Raw genomic sequence first — 27,749 nt, 5'->3', positions numbered from 1 at the left:
TACACAAATGTTGGGATTACACTCAGGTGCCTATTACTATTGGTACTATCTTTGTTTTTTGTTATTATGGTTGATCACACCATCATACAGGAATTGTTATATTATTATATATATAATATAATTTTTATTATTATAAAAAAAAACCTCAGAAAACAAAAAACAAGATGGTGAAGAAGCAAACCCAAATGGAACAAAGAACAGGAATAAAAATTTTCTTCATTCTCTGGATTTCAGAAATGATTCCTTTTTGCCAACAAAAAGATATGTTTTGCAATAAGATAAAAACATCTATATCACTTTAGGATTATTTTCAATTCTGAACTGACATGGAAATATGCATTAGCCAAGGTCTTCAACTAATCTAGCATACCACTCCAACACTTCTGTTAACCTTTGCTTATGCCAGACTTCATTAACATTAAATAATAAAAAGGGATATTAAGAGAGATATTCAGTGCTAAAGCGTGTTTTCTCAAGTCTCTGACCTTAGAAAGCAGGATTCATTTTTTTCTACAGTGCTTAGGAAATATTGTTAATTTTTGTATTGTATTACTTAGTAATAATTCATATTATATTAATTATTAATATTATTGATATTTTATTAGCTATATTCATTAATACTTAAGTATTGCAACTTTAATGTAGAATACTGTGGCCACAGGAATGAAAATGAAAGCGCAGCAAAATAATGTCTACTTGTTCTGTAGCCATGCTGCAATAGCCTGGATATGCAAATCAGCTTCAAGATCTTTTGTGTATCAATACGACTAAGGATGCAGCAGGAATATTGGAAAATAGGAAAATAATATATTCTTTGCCTTTAATATTACAAATCAAATTATCTTCAGCAATATACTTACTGTAAAAATCATGTAAAGTATAAAAGCTATCACAATTACCTTAGTGGGGAAATAACGTTTGGTCTTAAACTGCTTGAGAAAAGAGGAAAGGAAAAATGTTGTAAAGAATAATATAACAGACCAAAAAAGAACATCTGGGAAATATGGACCATGGTGTCCACAAGCTGATCCAACAAATATGCCATGAAGATTATTGCATTCCTGTAAATACGAACACAAATCACATGTTGCATTAAGAATATTCACATCTGAAGTTAAATTTGTATGTATTATAATTTCATCACACATGAAATTAAAAACTCAGTTGCTTGAATATAGACCAAGCAACATTTACTTGTTAATTTAAAAAAAAAAAGTTTAATGTTTTAATATGCAAAAATACAAATCAATTTAATAATTGGCTTGAACTACTCAGAATTACCGTGTTTCCCTGAAAATAAGACCCAACCAGCATGATTTTTCCAGATGCTCATAATTGAAGCCCTACCCCCAAAATAATCCCCAGTTAATATTGTCAGATGGACGAATTTTAATACCATATTTCCCAAAAATAAGACCTAACCAGAAAATAAGCCTCATACGTCTTTTGAAGCAAAAATTAATATAAGACCCTGTCTTATTTTCAGGGAAACACTCTAGTTCTAAGTAAAAAAGCCTAAAAGCTCCATAAATAAACAATTTTTTTCTCATGCTTAGCCTAATTTGCCCTATGTATGAAAATTGACATTTTACGGATTAGCGAAATGAAATGGACTAGGATTGGACCCTTTCAGTTAGGAAATCATACTGTTTATTACTCAGAATATTAAGAACAAAGAAGAAAGAAGGGTTTAACAAGAACAGTACTTGCAATCTGTCGCAAAATATTATTAATTAGACTTTCTGGACAATCACTTAAATGATAGCTATACTACTTTATGCTCCAAACACTGATGCAGAAGAGATTTTATGATCAAGTTCATAAACATGTCAAAATATGCCAAGTAAGACTGAAGGCTAGAAGGCCAAGGTTAGAAATATTAAAGAGGAAAATGTAGTTGGGTTGTATAGTTTAGGGAACTGAAATGAAGCAGAATACTGACTTTTCAATTTCTGTCACACCAATAATTTCTTCATAGGTGACAGGCCTTCAACAACCAAAATGCTGCCTTTATAAATGGACCAGCACCATATGGAGTCCATTGAAATTTGATTAAATATATTTTTCTATACAGAGCTCTTTTAAGGCATCAAAGTCATGGCAATGCAGACTGTGGAATAGATCATAAACTGAGCAAACTTCAAGTTAAGCCTAAAGAAGAAACTAACCAATTTCCATGATATAATCTTAAACATATACCCACCATTTTCAAGGAGAGCATCAGGGATCACTTTGAAGTCCTAACCCTCATTGATGGAGCACCAGAGAAATTTGAAATGAACTTAAAGAAGTTTTGAATGTGAAAAGAGATTGCCAAATATTAAGAAAAAGAAGAAACTGGATGTGAAAACAAACAATGAAAACTGCCAAGAAGATAAAAGAAGCCAAAGCCAAGAAAAACAAAAATTTCAGGTAGAAACTTGAAAAATAGTTACAAAGAACTGTTGAAAGAAACAAGAATCAATGTTACAGCAACATCTGCAAAGGCACTGAAATTAGAAACAAAGTAGGGAAAACAAGGAAACTCTTTCTAAATATTTCTTAGCTCAGAAGGAAGTCCCAACATTGAATTGATATTCTAAACAATTACAACAGATAGTTAATAGTCAATTATCTTAACTGTAATTCTGTTGCAAATAACAATATTCAAGATAGCTTAGAAGAGGGGCAACTTCCGGTTGGCGCCGTGGCGATTCAGACGGGGAATTAGTGGGGCTCCTTGGAGCCCCGCGAAAACCCCGTCTGTCAAGGCGGTGCCGGCAGGTCTGTGGACCTACCCTGTCCTGTAGGGACAGGGGGTTAGAAAGGGACCCCTCAGACGGCCGAGAGGAACGGGCAGGTTCCTTGGGGCCGGAGGATTGCCCTCTGCGCCAGTGGCAGTGGATGCAACAGCCATGGCGGCTGCCCCGAGACCGCAGCAACTGGAACAAAAGGATGTGCAGGAGGAGAAGCGGAGAGCGGAGCAGGGAGTTTGAAAGTCGGGTGAGTGGACTTCTGCCCAGGTGGCAACTGCCCGTAAAAGCTGGATTACAATAAGTGTAATAGGAGCTCTGGTGGCTCAGCGGACTAAATAACACTGTTATTAACATCTGCTGCCTGCAATTACTGCAAGTTCAAATCTCACCAGGCTCAGGGTTGACTCAGCCTTCCATCCTTTCTAAAGTAGGTAAAATGAGGACCCAGATTATGGGGGCAATAAGATGACTTTGTATAAATATACAAAAGTATGAAGGCTATTTCTTAATGCATTGTAAGCCGCCCTGAGTCTCTGGAGAAGGGCAGCATATAAATCAAATTTTAAAAAAAAGTGTGCCCCAGCCTTAACAGCGGCTGAGAACTATTGGGGCAAAAACACTCAAATAAATGGTGGAAGAAAAAGACCTGTTGATGGATAGCGTTAATTACTGACTTCTTGGAAATGATCTCACTACAGATTTGGTTTTTCTTTTTCTTTTTTTGTGGCTAAATGAGAATGGATTATGTTTGAGAGAGAGGAAAGAGAAGAGGAAATAAATACGCTTTTAAAAGCAAAGACAAAAGACAAACGGAGATGGACAAAATGGTTGCCAGCTGAGAAGTGAAAGTGTAAATTCCAGACTGCTTGTTATTTGAAAGAGAAACTTTGTTGCTTGTTACTTAAAGTGGATTATTTTGAGAAAAAACAGGAGGCTTGACTTTGGATATATAATCTGTTTATTGGAGGATTTATTGAAGATCAGAAAGAAGAAACTAAATGGAATAATGAAAACTGAACTAATAAACGTGTTAACAAGAGAAAAAGAGTGCGGCAATAAAAGGACATGATGATACCATATATGGAATAGCTAACTCAGAACTAATTTTATATAACTTATAACTTTGATGACATTGAAATGGAAAAGAAACATACTTAGACAGATTGGAGAAAGAAAAAATAATGGAGTATATTATGTAACAAGATAACAAAACACTATAGTTTGATTTAAACGGATATAATGGTATCTGGGTGTTTGATGTTTGAATAATGTTAGGAGATACTTTCCTTCTTCTCTTTGTTCTTTCTTTGTTTTCTTTTCTTCTTCTTCTTCTTTTTTTTCTCTTTTGTCTTTTTTCCCCTCTCTACTTTTTCTAATTCTTTTTTGTAATCTCTTTTGTCATATTTCTATTCTCTTTCCTTTCTTTATTTTTGCTTCTTTTTTCTTTTTTATTCTAACTATAATAAATATTGTTACTATTCTCTCTCTTTCTTTACTATTATTTTTATTGAAATTTATTTTATAAATATACAAATAATTTGACTAGAAAACAAGAGTACAAATGATTGAAAAACATGATTTTTGGATGTTCTAATGCCTTTTTAAATTTTGAATCTTTAATAAGCTCTATTTACAGACCTAATAATTTAGAAGAAAATGTTTTTCAAGGTGCTGTATATTAAAAAGAACTATTTACAGACTCAATAATTATAGAAAATTGATTTTAAAGTGACTTAAAATGTTGTTACTTATAGAAAATAAGAAATAACCATGGAATGGGAGAAAGCCTAGGAGAGAATAGGAGCTAAGATATTTGTTGATATACAGTCAGGTCCAGAAATATTGGGACATCGACACAATTCTAACATCTTTAGCTCTATACACCACCACAATGGAGTTGGAATGAAACAAACACAATGTTTGACTGTCAGCTTTAATTTGAGGGTATGTACATCCAACTCAGGGAATCCCAAAACATCCTCAACACCCTATGAATAAACTACCGTATACAGGTAACCCTCAATTTATGATTGTAATGAGCCTCCCATTATGGTCAAAAGTAATAAGGGTCCTTAAGTGAGAGGGCTTAAATGCCAGTGGCATTTTACAAAGGAGACCACGCTTGTGAGCTAGACTTTGATACTGATCAGCTGGCAATCTCTCCTAGCTCTTACTAGGCTTTGAAGAAGAAAGGCAGCAGCTTCTGGATGGATGGATGGATGGATAGATGGATGGATGGATGGATGGATGGATGGATGGATGGATTTATTTATTTATTTATTTATTTATTTATTTATTTATTTATTTATTTATTTATTTATTTATTTATTTATTTTTCTTTTTCTTTTTTTTCATTTTTTATTAAATTTGTATACCGCCCTACTCCCGAAGGACTCAGGGCGGTGAACAGCCATAAAATAAAACATGTAGATACAAAATTTAAAATAGAGATAAAACTAATTAAATAAATTTGGCTGAGACATTTTAAAACCCCAATAAATTAAAACCAGACTGCAGACGGCCCGAGAGATAGGAGGAGAACCACTGTAGAACAGTGCCTCCTAACCCTATCCCCCTGAGCCGCTGCAGCAGGATACCATGGTCGATGGTATCGAACGCCGCTGAGAGGTCAAGAAGGACCAGGATGGAGGAGCAACCCCCATCCCTGGCCCGCCAGAGATCATTTACTAGGGCAACCAATGCCGTTTCCGTGCTGTGGCCACGCCTGAAACCAGATTGGTAAGGATCCAGGTAGTCAGCTTCCTCCAGAAATTGAGGGAATTGCTGTGCCACCACGGACTCAAAAGCGAAGGTTGGAGACTGGACGATAGTTGTTAAGTACGTCAGGATCCAGGCTAGGCTTCTTGAGGAGGGGTTGAACCACCGCCTCTTTGAGTGCAGCGGGAAAGACCCTTTCCTTTAGTGAAGCGTTGACAACAGCCTGGATCCAGTCTCCAGTCACCTCCCTGGCTGCCAAAACTAGCCAGGAGGGACAAGGGCCCAATAAGCATGTGGAGGACCCCAGCCTACCCATAATCCTGTCCACGTCATCCAATGAAACAGGCTCAAACTCAACCCAGATGTCTCCACCGAGACTAGGTCCTGTCACCTCAACGGACACTGTCCAGTCGGAGTCCAACCCGGTCCGAATCTGAGTGATTTTATCTTGCAGAAACTGTGCAAAGTCCTCAGCACGGCCCTGTAAGGGGTCCTCCCTCGCTCCCTGATTGTTTCCTAAAACATTTCCCTTGCTTTATTCCCTCCCCACTTATTTAAGCTCTTTTTCTCTAATCTTCAGCCTCTGGGTCACTTATCAAAGTTACTTACTTACAGGTGTTGTCACCTCCTTTCCAGAGGCACCTTTTGTAATACGTTTGGCAAACTAAATAGTTAAAGGTGATTAAGATAGAAGGATAGACATGCAGAGTTTAGTTTCACTACCTAAATGGGTGCGGGGAATGGAAAGATCAAGAAGACTACCAACTTTTTATCCATTTTCTTTATTGAAAAAGTGAAAGTTAGTGGGAGAGGGAAGGGGTAAAGCAAGGAAAGATTTTGGGAAATTCATCCTGAAGCTGCCACCTTTGCATGCAGGGTACTTGCAAGGATCTGCAAACTCTAATAATAATAGTCAAGGGACAAACTGAAAAAAAATGAAGCTAAAATGAAATATGAAAAAGAAACTAAGTAATGACAACAGGTAGAACAAGCAATCTTAGAACTGTAATTTTCAAAAAGTTAGATAGTTTCTGTCTTTTAGGTTCAACCATTGACAATAAGGAAAAAAGTAGCTGAGAAATACATCACAGATTAGCACTTGGTAGAGTAGCCATGAAGGCTTGGAAAAGATAACTAAATGCTGTGACATATCCGTACCTGCAAAGATCAAAACAGTCCAAGCAGTGGCATTCCCTATGACAGCCTATGGAAGCAAAAGTTGCACTTCGATGAAGTAGGACAGAAGAATACTTTTAAAAAAAACTTTGGTGTTGAAAAAGATCCTGGGAATATCGTGACAGCAAATAAAACAATTTATTATTGAATAAATCAACCCAGAATTTTCATTCAAGGAATAGATAAGTTCAACTTATCCTACTTCAAACACATTATACAAAGTTCTGGTTCTGTAGAAAAAGCTGTAAAACGGAAACATAGAAGGAAAGAGAAGAAGAGGGCAACCAACAGCAAGATACGTGAATTCAGATGTAGGAACCAATCAGCACATTATTAGAAGACCTAAAGATCAAGTTCCCATGACAGATTGTCATGGGAAAAAAACTATGTGATTGTTAACAGTGGACTTTGTCTTGATAGCTCATACAGTTGGTTCTCACCTTACCATCACAATTGGGACTGGAATTTCGGTCATACTTGATGCAATCATAAGCTGTCATGTGGCTTCATCACTTTATGACTGTAGTCTCAGCATTGCTATCCATGGATGATCATGGATTAGCAAAAGGAGTCCAGGTAAGTGCTGATGGTGGGTGGGGAAGGCCTCAGGAAGTCCCATACCTTCCCCAAGCCACATGTTAAATACAATTTATTATTTTCTTTTTAATCAGCACTGCAATATGAAATTTTACATCACTTTTCAAGACATTCACCTTAACTGTGAGGTTGGTCCATGGTATGGTATCCAGAGACATATTGGCTTCCATCCATAGCTCTAAAGTTTCATTACTGGGATTTGGAGGTTCAGCACATACACATCTAGCAAATTTAAAATTCAGCATTTGAATCAGTATTTCATATTTGTATATTTTAACATTTAACTCATATTTTAAAAACAGAATAATGGAAACTAAGAAAATTTGCTATGAAATAATGAAATGACCTAAAACAGAAAATGCAGTGCATTTTCAAAACAAATTGGTTTAATAAAGAGCTGATGACTCACTCTAAAAATAAACACTCATTGTCCTTCTTTTCAATGTTAGAGATAAAGACAAAAAGCAAAGAAAATGAGTGGGATGACAAATATCCCCAAAAATAGAATATGCATTAAGAGTAGTAATCAAAGAAACAAGAGAACAAGAGAATAATTCTGCTGCATCTAAACTATTGGATTACTTTCTTAGATGAACTATCAGCTTAATCTGGTTCTCAAAATTTCTAAGCAAGTTCAAATAAAACAGTAAAAGAACATAATTTTATTTAAAAATCACACGTACGAATACAATGTCAGTTTATCAAGGTCATTGTGCATATTGAAAGGATATACTTCTCCCAAATGAAAGAGCTTTTCCAGTGCTTCATATATAAATATTATGCAAATCAGGGCAGCAAAAGCCTCTTCAGTAAATCGGGTAATGTAACACACAAGGCTGCTTGCATCAGTTGCTACTAACAGGATGCATAAAAATGATGTCCACAGACCAATACTGGTTCGTAAAGAAAGATAAGAAAGTCCATAATCTCTGTTGAAAAAGGCAACATAGAACCATATATTAGTAAAATGATTTATGATTTTCACTATTGCAATGCATTCTATTACACAATTATGTTGACAAAGAATACATATGCACCCACTACTATATAACAGAATTTGAGGAGGACTGAATTCTCCCAAGCAAATAAACATAGCTATGGATCAATAACAAACTTCAAAATACAGATTTTTATTTTGTTTCAATAGAGTAGCCACACTAGTTGTTTTGGTTTTGTTTGTTTGTTTTTAATCTTTTAATTTTGAATGACATTTCAAAAACTGAAATAATATGATTGGAAATATTAAATTGTAAAACTTTAAAATCAGGTATAGCAGATCTGTTGCAGGAGCTGGTCTCAGGCATTACTGCCTTCTGAAGATGCATGGCAATTAGAACTTTTTCAATGTGTATGCATCTTTAATTTCTGACATCTTTTTAAGAGCGTCTTTATAAATTCTTTGTATCATACTGGGTCCTGAGTTAGTCTGGCATAAGTCTTTCCTTCTCTCCTTCCTGACCAAGGATAGTAAGGTCTCCTGCCTTGAGTAGGAGATTGGACTAAAATATTTCCAAGGTTCCTTCCAGCCCTATGGTACTGTTGCTATTATTTCTTTCATATAGGCCCAATAATCAGGATGCAAGTCATGAGAATATAAACAGTATTTATTTCTTTGTTTCTATTGCAGGAAAATATCAGGCAAGGCAAGAAAGCAGGACATCAGTATATATACAAAGTAGGAGGAGTCAAAGGTAAGGAGGAGTCAATGGGTGGGACAATTGATGTATTAATGATTAAACCTTACATGGCTTTAAGTATATACATATAGTTAAGTATTTTCTACGTGCAACAAATCCCCCTCTAAAATACCTAACGGTTATCAATATTACAATTTATATACATATATTCAATTTCGAGGTTAGATAAACATGTTGTTTAACTGGTAAAGGTTTTGTCAAAATGTCTGCAACTTGTTTACTCGTATCACAATGAATTCAATTTCGAGGTTAGATAAGCATGTTGTTTAATTGGTAAAGGTTTTGTCAAAATGTCTGCAACTTGTTCACTCGTATCACAATGAATAGCTTTAATAAATCCTATATTAGATAGCTGTCTGACATGTTTATATTTTATATCTATATGGAGCGACCTTTGGCCTATTGCTTCAGAAGTTGAAATTTCTATGACTGCTTTATTGTCTTCATGGATGGTTATGGGATAATTGGGTTCAGACCAGATGTTAGATAGCAGATCGTCAAACCACGTTAAATTATTGGCCGCTTTTGATAGACAAATATATTCAGCTTCAGCTGTGGAGGTTGCAATTAAATTTTGTTTACCAGTGTACCAATATACGGGACAATTGTTTATAAGGAAGACATAACCAGATGTGCTTTTTCTACTCTTTGAATCTCCGGCCCAATCCGCATCAGCATAATATGACAGAATAGGTTTTTCTGAATGTACAGGTTCTAAGTATAAACAAACATCAGTGGTGAATTTTAGATATCTAAGGACTCTTTTTACCCCTTCCCAATGATATGTATTAGGATTGCTTACGTGTCTGGACAGAAGGTTAACAGCAAGAGTGATATCAGGCCTAGTCCAATTAGAAATGTATAGTAACAAACCAATGACTGTACAAAGTATTGTCTTTAAATGAATCACCTTCGTTATTCATGTTCTTTATAAAATCAGTTTGCATGGGAGACTCACATGGTTTCGAATCAATCATATTGCATTTCTGTAAAAGCTCTAATATTTTTTCTTTTTGAGATAATTTGAATCCCCCTTTGGTCTTGTCAATTTGAACACCTAAATATTTATTTACTTTCCCCAAAGTTTTTAATATAAAATGTTTGCCCAATTTTTCAGCGAATTCATCACATTCATGTTTTTGTTGCCCAAAGTATAGAATGTCATCAACATATATGAGTACATACTCTATGGAATTTTCCCCTTTTTTGATAAAAAAACATAAGTCAGTGGATGTGGCTGAAAAACCCATTTCTCTAAGTATCTTTGCCAAACACTCATACCACCTTTTTCCAGATTGCTTTAATCCGTACAAGCTTTTGTTTAATAACCAAGTTTCTCCTTTTTCTATATTATTTCCGGGGGGTGCCTTCACATATATTTCTTTGTCAAGGTCAGGATGTAAATAAGCAGTTTGTACGTCAAACTGGTACACATCTAAATTCAGAATGGATGCTATTGTTAGTGCACTTTTGACACTCTCTGACCTCACTGTGGGAGAGTACGTATCTACATAATCATCTGGGAACCGTTGTGCGAACCCTTGAGCCACAAGTCTAGCTTTGTATAAGAGTTCATTATTTTCTAGTTCCTTAATTTTGAATATCCATTTTGTCCCTATGGGGATTTTACCTGCAGCTGGTTTTGCATGTGTATTTAACTCCTTTAAGCTATCCATTTCCCTTTCCATTGCTTGTTCCCACTTGATCTTCTCCTCTTGTGGTAATTTTAGTATTTCTTCATATGTACTGGGTGTTTTATTGTATGCATTGATAGACAATATGTAATCTTCTAATCTTTTTGGTACTGTGTTTCTGTTAGATCTGATGGGTCTATTTGGAGGTGCCTCAGCATCATGCATATACCTTGCTTCTTTTTTAGTTAGTGTATCTACTTGTATGTTGGGATGATTCTTATTCCATTCTCTATTTGATATCTCCTGGTCTCTGGGTATGCTAATTTGTCGTGTTTTGGATTCAGTTGCATATGGTATGTGTTTTTTATGAGTGTCTATTGTGTTTTCAACTTCAAGGTATAATTCATTTAGATGTATTTTGGACCAATTTGCGTGCTCGTGGAATACAGCCGTTCTAGATATTATGAATTTATTGTTTTTGTCTATAAATCGATACCCTTTGGTCCCTGATTCATATCCCATGAATTTTAATCTTTTTGATACCTTTTCTCCTTTGTGTCTTGTTTTGGAACATAGACATCAGCAGTGACACCAAATATATGTAGATGGCCAATTTTAGGTTTTCTGCCATACATGACTTCGTACGGTGTTTTGCCAATTACGCTAGACCATAATCTATTTATGGTATAATTTGAATATGTAAGTGCTTCGGGCCAAAAATTTTTTCCTAGTTCAGCATCATCTAACAATGGTTTGTAATAAACCATTTTTGCATTCTATGACCCCATTCTGGAATGCGGAAAAAGGTGAAGTTTTGAAATGAAGTATTCCCAGCATTCTTAGCCAATTGGAGAATTCTTTTGACAAAAATTCTGATCGTCTATCTGTCATTATTTGCTTGATTTTTATATTATGTTGGGTCTCTACTCTTTTGTGGAATTCTTTAAATTTTTTAAACACTTCGTTTTTGTGGTTGAGTGTGTATACGAAGCCATATCTACTGAAGTCATCAACTATAGTCAGGAAGTAACTTTTTCTATACTTAATTGATGGTTTCATGGGACCAACTAGGTCCATATGTACCAGTTGGAAGACTGAATGTGTGGTGCGTGTGGCTTTTCTTGGCCTAGGTTTGTTTTTGAGTTTTGAAGATTTGCACACAGAACATTCTAAATAATTTTTACAATTTTTTACTTTTACATCATCAGAACATTCTAACATTTTTTGAATAACAGGGAAACTGGCATGTCCCAACTTTCTATGGAGCAAATGTGCGCACTCATCATGCATTGGCTTACCATTGGATATTTTGGATATTGGATATTTTCTCAATAGAAACATCATCGTTAATGTGGTCATTTTTCATGTCAAATTCAATACCTCCATGATTACCTGCCTTACATTTTTTGTTTCCTGACAGTATGTTTATGTGTGCTCCTTCATCATTTTTTGGGTGAAAGTATGTCAATCCTTCTTTGGTAACAATATTTCCTATGTCCCTTTTGTTTTTAGTCATATATACTTTTCCATTTTTGAATGTAATTTCTATCTCCTTTTCTTCACTTAATTTAAGAGTAGCTAATATGTTATGTGGGATTTCGGGAATAAATAATACCCCCTCTATTTTTCCTATGCCTTTGATGTGTGTATTGCCTATTCCTTTCACTAGGACTTTGTCTTGATTAGCCACTTTAACATGGTAACTCTTTTCTATGAAATCATTGAGGAGTTCCTTATTATTGGTGGTATGGTTAGTGGCTCCAGAGTCAATAAGCCATGTGTTACTTGATTCTGTTGGTGTGAGTTTGTTATCTCCTAGTCCATATAATGATCCATGTCTATCCTCCTTATAATTGTCTCTGTAACTTTTTCTATCTTTAGTGATGGATGAATCTCTATGTTTGTATCTGTAATCAGGTGAATGTCTGTCTGTGAAGTTAACTCTTCTATCTGACCTCTCCCTGTGATATGCTTGGTCCTTATTTCTTGTATGTTTTGGACAGTCTCTCATATATAATGATTCCTTGAACCACATGTGTGGCATTCTGGTGTATATCTACCTCTGCTTTGGAACTCTACCTTCTTTGTAGTTCTACTTTCCCTGTGGCTCATGGAACATTCCCTTCTCAGATTGTCCTCTGATATGAGTTTGTTAGTAAGTGTTTCCAATGATAGGTTCTCTAAACTGAGACTGTCTAACAGGGTTATATAGTTATCCCAGCTAGAATCCAATGAGTTGATTATAATACTCTTTAAACTTCCTTCTGAATGAGCTCAGCTCTGGTGGCAATTAAATTTAGAATATGTTCACTCATGGGTGTTCCACTTTTTAGTCTGGCAGAATGAAACTCCCTAGAAATCCTTGCCATTGTTGTGGCAACACTCTTACTGTGAAACAAGTTAAACGATTTTTGAAATATTTCAGAAACAGTTAAGTTGTGTTCAATGCTAGGGTAATTGCTAGGTGATATAGTGGCAATGAGAATATAATAAGCTTTATGATGTAAACAGTCCAGTTCAAAAGTCCAGGGTTTGCTGGGTGGATCATTAATAAAAAAATAACATGTTTTCTCTTAAATATATAACTTGGAGCTGTTGACTCCATTCCAATAAGTTTGATCCATCGAGCTTTAATTTTATAAAGTCTGCTGGTAAAGCCCCTGGGTTGTGTGAAGAATTACTTACAGTCTGTCGCTGTCCATGGTTTAGGTCTTTAGTGAACTCACAATATGGTGTTGGAATGCTAGAGGTATATCTGTACTGACTTGTGTCTATGTTTTCTGCATTTTTTCTTACAGAGGCGTTCTGCACATGCTCGGATCTCATTTTTCTCCAGCAGTCCCCGATGAAGGATCTTGTGCTCGCGGTTCTCGGGAGAAGGCCCCATTATTCAGGATGTTCTTCTGCCTCGACTCTGGGAGGCCTCAAGTAGTCGATGGTCGCCTGGGAGGTCGTTCGAGTCACCGGGGCATTCCTGCTGCTCTGGTCAGCGAAGTCATCGCGGAGGGTCCGGCGGCTCTGTTCCTCTGTGCGGCTGCAGAACTGGGCCTGGTTTGGATCATCGCTATCGGAATACATTGACTGCTCAGCGTGATGTCTTCTGATCGGTGAGTATGATCTTTTATTATTGCGAGGTTTGCGAGTGTGCCTGGCAGCTGGTTTTGGTGGGTGGCGGCTTGTAAATCTTTTCGTGGTGGCTTCTTCTTTTATGTAGTTTAATTCAGTTTGTTGTTTGTTATAGGTAGGTTTAGTGGATTTTTTCTGTTTGTCTGGCTGTCGGTCCAGTAATTTTAGTTTCTTTCCAAATGCCGCGGTTAATACTCACATGGCATTATTTATTTCTAGTGTGGAGAGCTGGCTAGGTAAATCATCTTTTAATAGTTTATTATTTGTTTTTGTTGTTTGGTAGGTGTTTTTTTCGTAGGCCCCGCTTCCCACCTTGGGATTCGAATTTTGAAATCCCATTGGCTGCTGGTCGGCCATCTTTAATGAATTAGTCATGCAAGATGGCCATGAAAAAGGTGCGAAATCATCACTGGCTTCATCATCAGTTATATAGTTAGTATTTGGTTTTCCTATCTCGCTTTCTTCATCTTGGCTGGATTCATCTTCCTCCTCATCTGTCGCTGCTCCGTGATTTTCTATAAGATTGCGGAGTTTCGCTAACAGATTTGGATCGTTCGGGATTTCTTCTATCAGTTTAATTATTTTCTTTTTCATGTCATCCTCCTTTTTGATGACTGAGAGGGTATCTTCATTTTTGGTTTGTTCTTTGATATCTGGCAGTATCTCATTATTGGAAAGTTTCTCTTCTTTCTCTGCCTTTTCTTTCAGTGTGGTTTCTGTAGGAGTTAGTTGAGCTGCCATTCTTTTTTTGAGTGATCTGGTAATAGGTCTCTTTTACCTTCATCCAGCTTTGGAGTTTCTTGCATCTTTGGGTTGGTTGGGCCTTTAAGCCATCCTCTGCTACCAACTTGTTGCTATTATTTCTTTCATATAGGCCCAATAATCAGGATGCAAGTCATGAGAATATAAACAGTATTTATTTCTTTGTTTCTATTGCAGGAGAACATCAGGCAAGACAAGAAAGCAGTCCAGGACATCAGTATATATACACAGTAGGAGGAGTCAAAGGTAAGGAGGAGTCAGTGTGGGGGACAATTGATGTATTAATGATTAACCCTTACATGGCTTTAAGTATATACATATAGTTAGGTATTTTCTACGTGCAACAGGTACTATGATTCTATGATTCTAAGTGCAACCATGGGGAAAGCAAAACAAAAACAAAAAACCTGCAACTGTGTGGTAAAAATACTTTCTTTTTTAACATGTATTGCATATTATATGTAAAAATTGTGTTTTTTGGGCATTCATGGATACCATGCTATTTTTTCTGATGTACTTCCTCCCACCACATATGCCCTGATCTTAAAACAATATAATTCCATCTGCAGTTTGATGCACTTTAGTTTTTAGTATTTATCTTTTGTGTAATTTGTTTTTCATATGTATTTATTTAAATTGGTGGTCCTCCGAGTGCGCTTCAAGGTTTTGGTTATCACCTTCAGAGCGCTCCATGGCTTAGGACCTAGTTATTTACGGGACCGCCTGCTACCACCAATAGCCTCCCATCGACCAGTACGCTCCCATAGAGAGGGGTTCCTCCGGGTGCCGTCGGCCAAACAATGTCGACTGGCGGCCCCCAGGGGGAGAGTCTTCTCTGTGGGGGCACCTACTATCTGGAACGAGCTCCCCCCAGAGATACGGAGGATCCCGGATCTGCGCGCTTAAGACATTCCTATTTCATCAAGCTGGCCTGACCTAAATTTTCCCCTTTTTAAATGGGAATTTTAAATTTGGTTTTAAATTATTGGGGTTTTAATATGGTTCAGCGAAATTGTTTAATTTGTTTTATTTCCATTTTAAATTTTGTATTTATATGTTTTATTCTATGGCTGTTCACCACCCTGAGTCCTTCGGGAGTAGGGCGGTATACAAATTTAATAAAATAACAATAATAATAAAAATTGTATCAGGATAAGTTACTTAAAGATTTGCTAATAAGTTGAGATGAAGAAGATAATTTGTAATTTCATTCCTGGCTAATCAAAAATTAATTTGAAATGATGAATTAGCTTTGTTCTAGAATGCTTTCCTTATTTGACCTTAGTGACAATTCTAAAAGTGTTTGATGATGCAAGCCTGAAAACAAAATTTTGATTTCTTGCTAAATTAAGTTATGCAAATATTAGATCTGTTTGAAACTACTATACTTCAGTGTGCCTCAGAAAAACTAATAGCTAATAGAATGTTGAATTTTTGAGAATGAAAAATTTACTTACTTGCAAAATTTAAACAATATTTTTTCAAATACTAGTACTGGTCCAGTGCTGCCCAATATTGTCAAAGGTTGCCCAGAAAAAAGTGAATAGGCAACTCCAGTTAATGATGCTCCAAATAAAGATTCTATTGCACTCTGGAGGGAGGGAAAAAGAATCCTGTGATTCACTGAAGATAAAACTAAACATTTAATAATGTGTATTTTCATATATTAGTTAATAGCATCAATAGTTAGAATATTACAAATATTATTAGCTAAATACATTTTATTTTACATAGAAAATTAGTAATAAAGTGTGCAATATGAAATAGTCCAATTAAAGTGTAAATTTATACAAAAACCTAAGGAAAGATTATTTGTTTTGGCAAATTAAATGACAAAATGGATGTTATAATACTTGTAACATACCAAATCTGATTAAAGTAGGAAAACAAGGATAACTTTTCCTGTATAAAGAAAGCATGTTTGAAACAAACCTTTAGCCAAACTGGGCACGAGGCTTGTATTAAAACAAACAATTCATAGAACTCAAAAATTTACTGAATGCAACAGAGCAATGAGGATACTATTATTGAAAAGAAATAAACAGACAATAGAAATTATAAACAGATCAAATAGTTATCATCCTGTTCAGTAATGCATTTTCTCCGTTACAGTGTCCATAAATGCCCAGCAACTATCTCACCTTTTATTTTCTATATAAGGCATTCCCAGGGAATGGGAGGACTTAAAATTATATTTCTTTGTATTTTAAAATACCAAATTTAAAATATCCAAACAACCTCACTTTTAATTACTTTGAATTCACTGCATAGTATTTAAGATCAACAAAGACATTTTCTGGGCAAATATAAATTGATACTGTATACACTAAAATAATCAATCATCACAGATACATAAACAACAGTGGGATTAGAGCATACATAAACAACAGTGGGATTGGAGCACAACCAGCCCTTAGCGTATACAATCATACTTCAAAGGTACACACAATTTAGTCTGAGCTGATCAGTGCATTAACCTTAGGTATTCAGAACAAATATACTGTAGAAATGACAGCTTTGGAGATATGAAAAAAAATCACATGTACTCAAACATGTTTCTTAGGTTATTAAGATTATTATTAATCTTAGGTTATTAAGGTTATTATTAAGATTTAAGTTGTTTAAACACAAAAGTGCAAGATTTGCACTTGTACTCATGCACATCAAGCCAGTAAAGGCAGCGAACAACTCCAGACAACTAGAAAATAAAGTATCAGGTATTTTTCAATGTACATTAAAAATGGACATTTTAAAAGTTAGCAGCTTGATGACATACAGTTAAAACTACTATTTTAGCACCAAAATAGTGCTAAATAGCATCTTTTTAGCTATCGGTAGTAAGCAACGTATGGTAATCATAGACATTGGACATCATATTATCAGATCATATTGTAGTATAGAAAACTAGCACTCTCTAAGGAAATAGTAGGGAGACGTTTTTGTATGTTTTTCAAACCACGATAATATAATATATACATCTAAAGGTGTCCAAGTATATAACAAATTTAGTAAAATTCAAAGTACTGATATTGTCCTATACAGTAAAGTTAACTTTTCAATATATATGTAAATAGGTTTAAGGACTACAAGCACACATTTTTATTTTGTAAGAAGGGGAGTATGCTTTTTTATTTATAAAAGCTATCCATTTCAAAAACTGCAGGGTGGGGCATGGGAATAATGTAATGAATTGAGACAAGTTTTATATCCTCTTTGTGAATTTGGGGTGTATCCATTAAGCAAATGTGTTAATTAAGCCATATGGAGGTTGATCATAAGTAAGGGTCATTTATTTTGGTCCCCAAATGTGAAAAGTCCTACAGGCATAGCTCTGTTGTATGGATGACAAATTTCATCAAAGCAAACTGAGATTGTTCTAGAGATGACAAAAATGCAGTTCAGGAGAGTATATGATTCACAAGCCATAGGTTTTCCATCCTGTGCATGGAAGAATACATTTGCACTGGCATATTATATGCCATAACACCTTCAGAAAGTAGTTTCATAAGTGCCAGTTACAAACTAAAATGCTGAGAACAAGTAACTTATATTTAGTGATTCTATTAATGTATAAAATCAGTTAATTAATTAAGTCATTAATTTGAAAGCTAGGATAAACCAACTGTTATTATGGCTGATATACTTGAACTTATCATGAAAATATAATAGTTGACCAACTTCTTAAGAGTTCACATTCAAGTTTTCCTTAGAAATATAGTTTTCCTCTGGCAATAGAAAACAAATATTTTTAAACCAAACTAGGTGTTGCATACATGCATTCAAATCCAAGTATTTCTTCTGGAGAAAAGCAGATTTTAGAGAATTACCGGTATTCTGTTTGGAGGACCAGTAAGAAAAGATGTTTTACCATTTTTCTGCCATCTTTTCTCTACTGCTATATCCCCAGGAATATTCAAGCCTGGACTTGGGTAGATGGGGAAGGAAAGATAGTGGTAAATGGTTTTCACACCAAATGAAATATGATAGAGAAATTATGATAAAGATAAATAATTCTTTTCTTGGCATATCACTTTTTGAAACAGCTTTTCTCTAACAAAAAAATTAATTTGAATTTTGTTACATGCATGTGTGCATGCCATTTAGTTTAGTGCAGAATGCTGAATTTTTATTTACAAAACATTTTAAAAACATATTTTTTCATTTTATTATTTTACAAAACAAACAAGATCTCTGAATTAGCATTCTTGAATATATTATGAAGATGTAACAAATATTTTTCCATTACTAAGTTAAGGCCCTTTAAAAACATACAATAAAAGTTGTTTCTCGGACCATGTAACAGATTCATCAAGGCAGGATAATTTTTACCTTAACTGTGCATCTCCTCCTGTTCTCCATTTTTTCCACATATTTGAGAAACATGTATTATTAGGCAGGGCTAGTCAAAAGGAGGTTGATAAAAGTCTTCAAATAAAAGTAGAAATAAAGGAGACAAATGAACACAGTCACTTGCCTCTGAAAAGCTAAAATCCTGGCTACTACCATTCTTTGTACTCACTATTCTGCCTTCTGTAGCTTCTCCAAGGAGCCCTCCAAAAGTGATTACAGGAGACATACAGGCACAGTATAGGAAAAGAATCGAGGCCAGACACTGCAGACTTAATGCATCCTTGAAGTCACTCAAGAAAAAAGATGTTTTCCTTTTGATGTCAAGTATCAAACCACCAAAAAGCCTAAATAGGTGAGATGAAACTCATCAAACTGTACTCTATAGGACTCCAGAATGTTTAAAACTATGGGACACACAAGACTGACAGTGCAGATTTTTAGCATAAATTAGCCTTATATTCCAAACCTATTGACAATACAGATGCAAACATTCCAATTTCATCTATACATTCTCAGTTGAGTGAACTGATCTTCTGATTTATGCATTTTAATGGTAAAGTATCCATTGTTAGTCTCTGGGGCTTGTCTTAAATGAAAACATTTTCAGGGCATCAGCTTCTGCATTCAGTATCAAGTTTTGTGCATGTACATGGTTGTGGCGAATAATAATATATGCCTTGAGTAATTTTAAAATAGACTTACATACAATTGTGATATTTAATATTATCTACATTTTTAAAGAAATAGGGAGCTAGCTGCAAGTATTTGACAGCATTATTTCATTGTTTATAAGATATTGAAAAAAATGTGATTAAAAAGTATTCTGTGAAAAAAACCAATTTAATTTTTAAAAAAGCTGAGTTACAATGCCCATTATTTTTATTACAGTTGAGAATGAAAACAAAACAAAACAAAACAAAACAGGTATTCATCTTAAGGAAGATGAACAACTTTTGAAAGAAATTGAAATTTAAAATCTTCCATTTGTCAGTGTTATCTCTCCTTTAATAATTGTATTTAATTAAAATATAGCCTATCTTTAAATTTTAGGTAACCATATCTTCACAAGGATTTTCCATATGAAGACATTTCAGTATAATTTAACTTAACAAAGATATTATCCTTCTTAAATGATTTTTTCAGTTGTAATTGCCAAGACTGGGAGCCTACAGGACATCTGTATAATTTTCACATGTGAGAAATTTCTATAATTGCTCTTTACTGCAATATTTTGAATAGCTAGCTTCACACAGGCAATTTTTGACTTTAAACTATTTTTATCTTCATAATATGGTTTCAGATGTTGTATTAAAACTTCACTATAGTCCCTAGAATCTACTAAAGAATAGTTCTACTGTATTAAGAGACTAAAATAGACCATTAGCTAGGAATCAAACATATTTATGTAGAAATTTTAATCCATGACATTTTATAAATTTTTAAAGCAGCAATAATTTAGATTTTCACACTGATGTTATTATAATTGAAGTAAATTCTACACACCTTCCAGTTCTTTGTAGTTCAGGTCCAGCATGATGACCTTCTTCCTTAAGGGGTTCTCCAGGAGAAGCAGCTCCATTTGGAAATTTAGGAATCTTCCTCTTCTCCTATATTAATATTAATTTGTTAAATGATTTTTGCCTTTAAATCTTGATAAAGTTATTATTCTTAGTATTTGTCCCTTGGTAGCAGGGTCTGCTTGTTTTACTTAGTTAATATAGCAAAGCTATATATGATCTGAGGAAAGGTTTTGTTTTCCAGCCAGCTTGTCCCAGGTCTGACAATAATTGAGGGTCAGAAGAAATTACTAGCCCACTGTCAATGACCCAAGGAAAACTAGAATCTGCATCTCTCCATTTCTAGTCTAACATTTTAGCTATTGCACTATATTCACTCTCAAAGTCATACTTCAACAAGAGGCATAATTTCAAGCCTTCTTCACATCTATATTAATCTTCCAAGCTAACTATATAATATAGCATTGTTCCAAACCAGAGTTGGCTTTTTAAAAGGCTAATATAATATTAACTCTCAACTCAGAAATAATTTCCAATAATTAACACAATACTGCATTAATAATAACTTGTTTAAATCAATTGTAACTAGACTATTTGTCTGTTAGGTGTAGTGACGTTTATATCAAACTGTAGATATGTCACATATTGAATGTGATAGCCACTGCTGTTCAATAAATTATCTAAAAGCTGTAAAATAATTTCTATCCTTTCCTTTTTTCCTTTTTCCTTTTTTCTTTTTTCTTTTGAATCTTTTTATAAGATAAAAACAATTATATGGATTTGATCTAATCTTTCATCAATTTGTTACTTCATTGCAAATTTATTTTTCAGATTTGTGATACAATCTTGATCACACTTACCATATCATTATCCATTTTAAAGGACTCTTCATTTGCAGAGGAACCTACCTGAGAAGGGACGCTCTTGGGTGGTTCAATTCTTATTGAAGGATCCCATTCGCCTGGGGGAAGAACAGTCACTTGATCTAAAAATTCATCAATTCCAGATAGTAGATCATTTCTGTCTTTGGCTTTATAAGCAACATCATGGAAAACCTTTTAAAAAAGGCATATAAGTATGTATTTGATTTCTTGACATAACTTTTTACTAAGAAGTACAAAATATGGCTTATATAGTTGAAAGATCAGAATGAAGAATTAGTTTAACACACCTCCATTAAAATATTAAGTTATGCATACATTAGGTTTTCTGAAAGAGATGTGGATATCCACTTGCAGAATTATCAACAAGAGACACATTAGTAAGGAGATTTTGGTAAGTGAAATCTACTTTCCTGGAGGGCAACTAGATGGACCAAACAGGATTTAAATGGCCAACTAGATACTAATTTGATAATTTAGTTATAACAATAGTTATTATTGGATAACTATTTTCAGAAGCTAGATTATATGAAATAAGTTTCATATTGTCTTCAACAATTTATCAACTGCTATAGATTTAAAAGCCTAAAGGAAGAATCTATAATCTATGCAGATCTCAAAGAAAAAACATCCTGGAATTAATTTTTAAAACCAAATTTTGTTAATATTGTTTCTAAAACACAGTTGCCGGTCTGTTGCCGGTACTTGCAAATAATATGAAATGTACAGGCAATAAATAATCCAACAACACTGTGACAACTTATTTGGCATATTCCACACATTCTGAACAACTTTCATAATCTCTTATAATTGTTAGTAATGGCCAGTTTGCTATAGCACTATAAAGGTATATATATTACTATAAAGGTATTATACTATAAAGGTATTCATTATCACTAATGAAGAATCTTTTTTTAAAAAAGGATGAACTTTGTTGGGCATTGTTACAAAACAAAATAATATAACAATTTCATATTTAGGTACCGGTAGGTGCAGCAAGGCTTGGGGAAGGTGTACAAGGAAGTGAGGGAGGGACAATGGACCTTTCTTCCGGATTGGTTAAAAAAGACAGAAACAACTAGAAAGAGATGGTGCCATAGGTAAACTGGCCCCAAACCATGAACGTAAAACTACTACCACGTTGAATTACACTAGAAACAAACTGGCAGCCAATACAGCAGTAGTGTAACACATGCTGAATAACTGGCACAATTAACTGTCTAGACTGCCACATTTTGAACCAGCTGAAGCTTTCTTCAACAGCAGCCCCCCTGCAGAGACATTTAGTAATCCAAATGAGAGATCACAATTACATGTTAATTTGTTTGGAAACCACCTATATCCATTGAGGAATCAGCCTCAAAACTGGATTAAATACTAAACAGTAAAAAACAGGTTGTTGCTGCCAAATTAAATGACAATGTTTTATAGTCCCCGATATACCCATCTCATTCCATGAAAGAGATTACTATTTAAAGATTGTACAAATAGTACTTACTGGTTAACCTCACTTAAAAATAATTTTTAAAAAAATCCTGTAAGCTTAATATAAAAATGGTTAGATACAAATAAAAACACATTATAGTTAACTTTTAAATTAACACACTATTATTAACTTTAAAATTAACATAATTGTAACTTTTCATTGGTTTCATTAGACTAGCGCTACTCCTAATTCATATGATATTTTTATTTTTATACTACTTCTGAAGTTATCTGTATATTTTCACTAGATAACCTCTGATCTGTTAGACCTTTAGGAGATATTTCCTTACCATATACTTCAATGCCTTCAACAATGATAACCTCTAGTGTATTGCCTTCACTGGAAATGATGGGATACATTCAGAGATGTATCTGCCTTAAAATCATCCATGTTGAACCGTATAGCGCACTCAAATGTCAGCACAGGAAACATTTTATGATATTTTGTATTATTTCATAAACTATTTTATGATAACATTTACTTCATAAAATGTTTTAGAAAATTAGCCAAATTTCAATTTTAATAGGTCTCATAGATTCCACATTTTGGGTACATTAAGTAAGTTAACCCATTTGAGGTACCTTGGTTCAAAAATTGTTACCCTGTGATGAACTGTTTCACCCAGTTAAAGGTTACAGGAACAAGAATTTTATAGTATATACATTCAGCTTACATTTTGTGTGTGTTTTACTTTATATTACCCAGAGACCTTCAGGTATTGGGAAGTTTTTTTAATAAATGAATTTTAATAAAGAATAAATAAAAATAATACAATTACAAGTATGATAGATTACTGTTCAAATCCAAAGACCAAAGTAGTTGTGTTTTACTGGGAAAATGGAGGAACAAAGGCAAGTTATAAAGGCAAAACTGGAGCAAGTAGATTTGGGTACCTTAGCAGAAAGTTCACTAAAAATAGGATAACTGATGGAGAATTGTTCAGATCTGCTAGTAGAAAAGTAATGGATAGTAATTTGTTATCTTGCAAGAATAAATACTTGTCAAAAAAAGGAAAATTCATTATAGCATGCTTCTGCTCATTTATATACAGTATAAGGCATTTAAAACCTGTGTGTGATAAACAAAGTAGGATAAGGTAAGAATTAATGAATATTGAACAATGCACTGAATATGAAATGAAAATTACTAGAAGAAGATACTTCAAAGTGATTTGGGCATATAGTCAAATTATATACATTGCAAAGCAAAACAATAAAAATGAATGAGTTAAATGAAAGGGAAGACTAAAAACAAAAGAAAAAGGACAATGTACAAAGAAGTTCATGGATGTTATAGAAACAAGGTTAGTTAATAAGGACAAAGATATGGATAGATATGAAGAACAGCATTGGTATAAACTACATACTGGTAGTCCTCAACTTACAACAATCAATTTTGTGACTGTTCAAAGTTATAACACTGAAAAAAAGCTAACATAACTAACATAACAAAACTAACATAAGGCACTGAAAAAAGTGACTTATGACCATTTATCACACTTATGATCATTGCAGCATCCCCATGATCATGAGATCAAAATTCAGATCCTCAGCAATTGACTCATATTTATGATGGTTGCAGTGTATCAGGATCATGTGATAACCTTTTATGACCTTCTAACAAGCAACGTCAATGGGGAAGCCAGATTCACTTAACAAATGTGTTACTAACTTAACAACTACATTGATTCACTTAACAAAAATGGCAAGAAAGGTCATAAAATGGGGCAAAATTCACTCAACAACTGTCTCACTTAGCAACAGAAATTTTGGGCTCAATTGTCATAAGTTGAGGACAATCTGTATAGTTCAATTTCTTTTCTTATTATATTCTTTTAATTTATTTAGCTTATTAATTATTATTTCCTTCTGCACTTTAGGAATAAAACATAGTTTCAGTCAAAGGAAATTTATTTTTATTGATCAAATTCATATCACACTGAAATCACATGGACTCTATCTAGCTAATGAAAAGAAAATAACATCACCATAAAACACATACAATCCAACACAAAACCAAACATCAACACCCAAATGCCACAAACAACTTCATCTTAAATTGCTTTTAGAGCATGAATAACATCGGAGGTAATCCAACTTCATGCAGGAAGCCATTCCAGAGGATTGGCCCCATCATGGAGAACCAACACTTCTGGACTTTGACTTCTCTAACTTCCCAAAACTGAGGGATATCCAGCTGCTTCTCCGAATACCAACAATGAAGTTGAACTAACTGAAATGGAGAAACACAGTCCTGTAGATAGCACCTCATCTCTCAACTTGCTAGGGAAAGGCATAATATATATGCACTTATGAATATGTACCTATAAATATTTGTGCATAAGATGATATATTGTATTTTACCATTATAAATTTATGTCAATATTGACTCCAGTCTATTTTAAATATTTTTGGGGGTATGTAATAAATGGCAGTACTCACATCATCAGTCATGAGTGTTGCTATTGATCGACCAATTTCATGATACTGAGGTGCTTTACCTGCTGGTCCCAGCAACAGAAAAAGGAAACTGTGGAATTATGAAAAAGGGTTGCAAGGTCAAATATTATAGCTGGAATTCAATAATATCTGTCAATGACAAATAGAAATTTTACTATTGAATATCACACATATAACAACAACAACTAGAAATTCTATGAGTTGTATTCCAGCTGTAGGAATAGCCACCCCAGTATTTGCTTAGACATAATTTAATGTTATTCATAATTTTATTCATCACTTGTGTTTTTAAATGATTCACTGCTCTGATGTTTTATATTTTGATACACATTTTATATGTTGTATTGGTAAATGTTTACACATTATGCTGTATTCTGTTATGCCATACGAAATACTACAACCACTATTACCATACTTGCCACTAAAGGAAACTTAAGTATTGTAAGTATGAACTATGAAGTTAAAGAGATTTTAAACCACCATAAGATAAAATCTGCATACAAGATTTTAAACCAGCATGATAAATTCATAACAAAGAGACAGCAGCCTCTTTTTTCTTTCTAAGAAGAAAAAAAATTGTTGAATCACATAACATAGATTAAAAATAATACAGAGAATTAAAGTTTTACTACATTATATTTTTATTTTACCGTGTAGGAACAGGAACCTCTGTGAGACCAGTGAGAAGCACAGCTGGAGACAGCCTCACAAAAGCAATAATTGGTCTCTCCAAAAAATCCACTTCTCCAACAAGCACATTTGATGCCTCTGCACCTATTGGAATCTTCCTCATAAAGTTCATATCCACCTATTTTCAAAGAATAGTTAATAGTATATTAAAATATTCTAAAACATTTTGAAACTGACATTTATAAATAAGTGACAAGCAAAATATACTGTATTATTAAAGTGTGATGTATGTTATGAAGTTGAATAACATTTTAACATACGTACAAATACTGTGTTTTATAACTATGTTACAATATACAATCACAAAAACTTACTAAAATTATATCTTGGGAATAACATGGTTTTATACTAAATAACTACAAATTCCACTAAATCAATGTAATTATATACACAATTGCTTCATTTTATAAATTCAATCTAAAAAAGAATATTTATGGAGAATTAATTCTTTATACAATAATGTTCTTCAAATTACCCATGGGAACTGTGTATATAATTATAAAAATTCACCAACATAATATATAGCATCATACAAACTATTGGTCACATAAAGACAGAAACACAAAAATCACTGAAACTAACACACCAGTTACACAGCTATCTAGAAAAAAAAAACACTTACAGCTGGCCTTTTGAGTCCCACACCAAGTGTGCCACAACTACAGTGCCAGGAGGCAGAATCCTGCCCAACAGGAGACAAGGCAGGTGCAGAGAAGAACAGGCCAAGTAAAAATATAAAAGCTGTGACAGAGAAGCTAGAATAGTGGCATTTGCCATGGTTAAACTATTATATAAATTTGTTTTGTTAAGAGAACTTTTAAGCAAAATTACATCATTTTCCTGAATTATATATTGGAACCAAAATATTGAAAGGAGAAATACTATATTATAAATTATACAAATAATAACTTCATTACAAGCATTCTTTACACTAAAGCAGAGGTCCCCAACTTTTATGGTACCAGGAACCAGTTTCTTGAAAACAATTTTTTCCATGGACAAGGGGAGATGGTTTCAGTTTTGCTTACTCGCCTGTTATTCACTTCCAGCTGTGCGGCCCAGTTCCTAACAGGCCACAGACCAGTACTGGTCCATGGCCCAGGGGTTGGTGACCCCGGCACTAAAGGAAGCAATTCTGTGTAGATTATTCAATAAAAAGGGAAACATACAGGTTTAAACTCTGTACTTGGGCCTTCAACCTACAATAGTCTATTCATTTAAACTCAGACGTTCTACCCCACTTATAGTTCTAAATGCACTTTATTCATATTATACCTGGAAGTGACAATGTTAGCTGAGGTACTCCATTCAGGATTCTGTATTTACATCTAAAATGGTTTGCGTCTATGCTACAGCAGAGTTTCAATGATATGATAAGGACTCTTCTATAAATCTTATAGCCCACTACACTGAAGAAAAAGCCTATAACAGAAACATATGCAGGTAGTCCTTGACTTACAAATATTCATTCAGCAACTGTTTGACATAACAATGAATGGATGGACATTCAACCAGTGCTGTTATGGGCCATGCAATTGTGATCTGGACCCTTGACAACCCATTTACAATTGGTTACCAAGCCGTCTGCAATCATGTGATCATCAATTACAAGTCAACAGAGAAGTTGACAGGGTTAGGTCACAAGCTGCTTTTCTCTTTCTCTTTTTCTCTAGTCCAGAGCCAGCAGGGCAACAACATGCTGCAAGGAGAAGTGAAGCTGGGACAGCTTTGCTTTTCTGCACAGTGCACCTTCTCTCTGTCCTGTTCCAGACAGGAGAAAAAGATCTTCTAATTTTGTAGCTCACGCTAAGGAGTAGAGCAGCTGCCTACTCTTTTTCAGCAAGCAGCTCTTTCACTCTGCTCAACCTACAGTACCTATGCAATTGCTTAGGAGCCACATTTGAGATGGCCAGGACAGTGA

General features: G+C 34.4%; 1 protein-coding gene and 1 long non-coding RNA gene across 12 annotated transcripts in view; one reads left to right on the top strand and one right to left on the bottom strand.

The window, feature by feature from the left end:
• LOC117656003 (uncharacterized) overlaps positions 1–14,692 on the top strand; it is a 46,845-nt gene extending 32,153 nt beyond the window's left edge. The window contains exons 2-4 of the long non-coding RNA XR_004588842.3: positions 8,854–8,917; positions 13,356–13,664; positions 14,623–14,692. This is a non-coding gene — a long non-coding RNA (uncharacterized LOC117656003). The remainder of the gene's footprint in view (positions 1–8,853; positions 8,918–13,355; positions 13,665–14,622) is intronic.
• SLC4A7 (solute carrier family 4 member 7) overlaps positions 1–27,749 on the bottom strand; it is a 128,820-nt gene that overhangs the window by 32,001 nt on the left and 69,070 nt on the right. For 6 of the 11 annotated variants that reach the window (XM_034403929.3, XM_034403933.3, XM_034403934.3 and 3 more), the window contains 10 exons: positions 26,451–26,510; positions 25,789–25,946; positions 25,121–25,208; positions 21,221–21,367; positions 20,299–20,402; positions 18,965–19,139; positions 15,903–16,036; positions 7,910–8,155; positions 7,343–7,448; positions 900–1,061 (listed from right to left, as the gene is read on the bottom strand). In XM_034403929.3, the coding sequence (XP_034259820.1) occupies positions 900–1,061; positions 7,343–7,448; positions 7,910–8,155; positions 15,903–16,036; positions 18,965–19,139; positions 20,299–20,402; positions 21,221–21,367; positions 25,121–25,208; positions 25,789–25,946; positions 26,451–26,510 (1,380 nt within the window). The remainder of the gene's footprint in view (positions 1–899; positions 1,062–7,342; positions 7,449–7,909; positions 8,156–15,902; positions 16,037–18,964; positions 19,140–20,298; positions 20,403–21,220; positions 21,368–25,120; positions 25,209–25,788; positions 25,947–26,450; positions 26,511–27,749) is intronic. The other 5 variants (XM_034403932.3, XM_034403935.3, XM_087892549.1 and 2 more) reach the window with 1 other exon arrangement.

Source organism: Pantherophis guttatus, chromosome 4 (genome assembly GCF_059756535.1).
Source record: "Pantherophis guttatus breed Tessera chromosome 4, ASM5975653v1, whole genome shotgun sequence".
Lineage (NCBI taxonomy): Eukaryota > Metazoa > Chordata > Lepidosauria > Squamata > Colubridae > Pantherophis > Pantherophis guttatus.
This window is presented reverse-complemented; position numbering and strand designations above follow the sequence as displayed.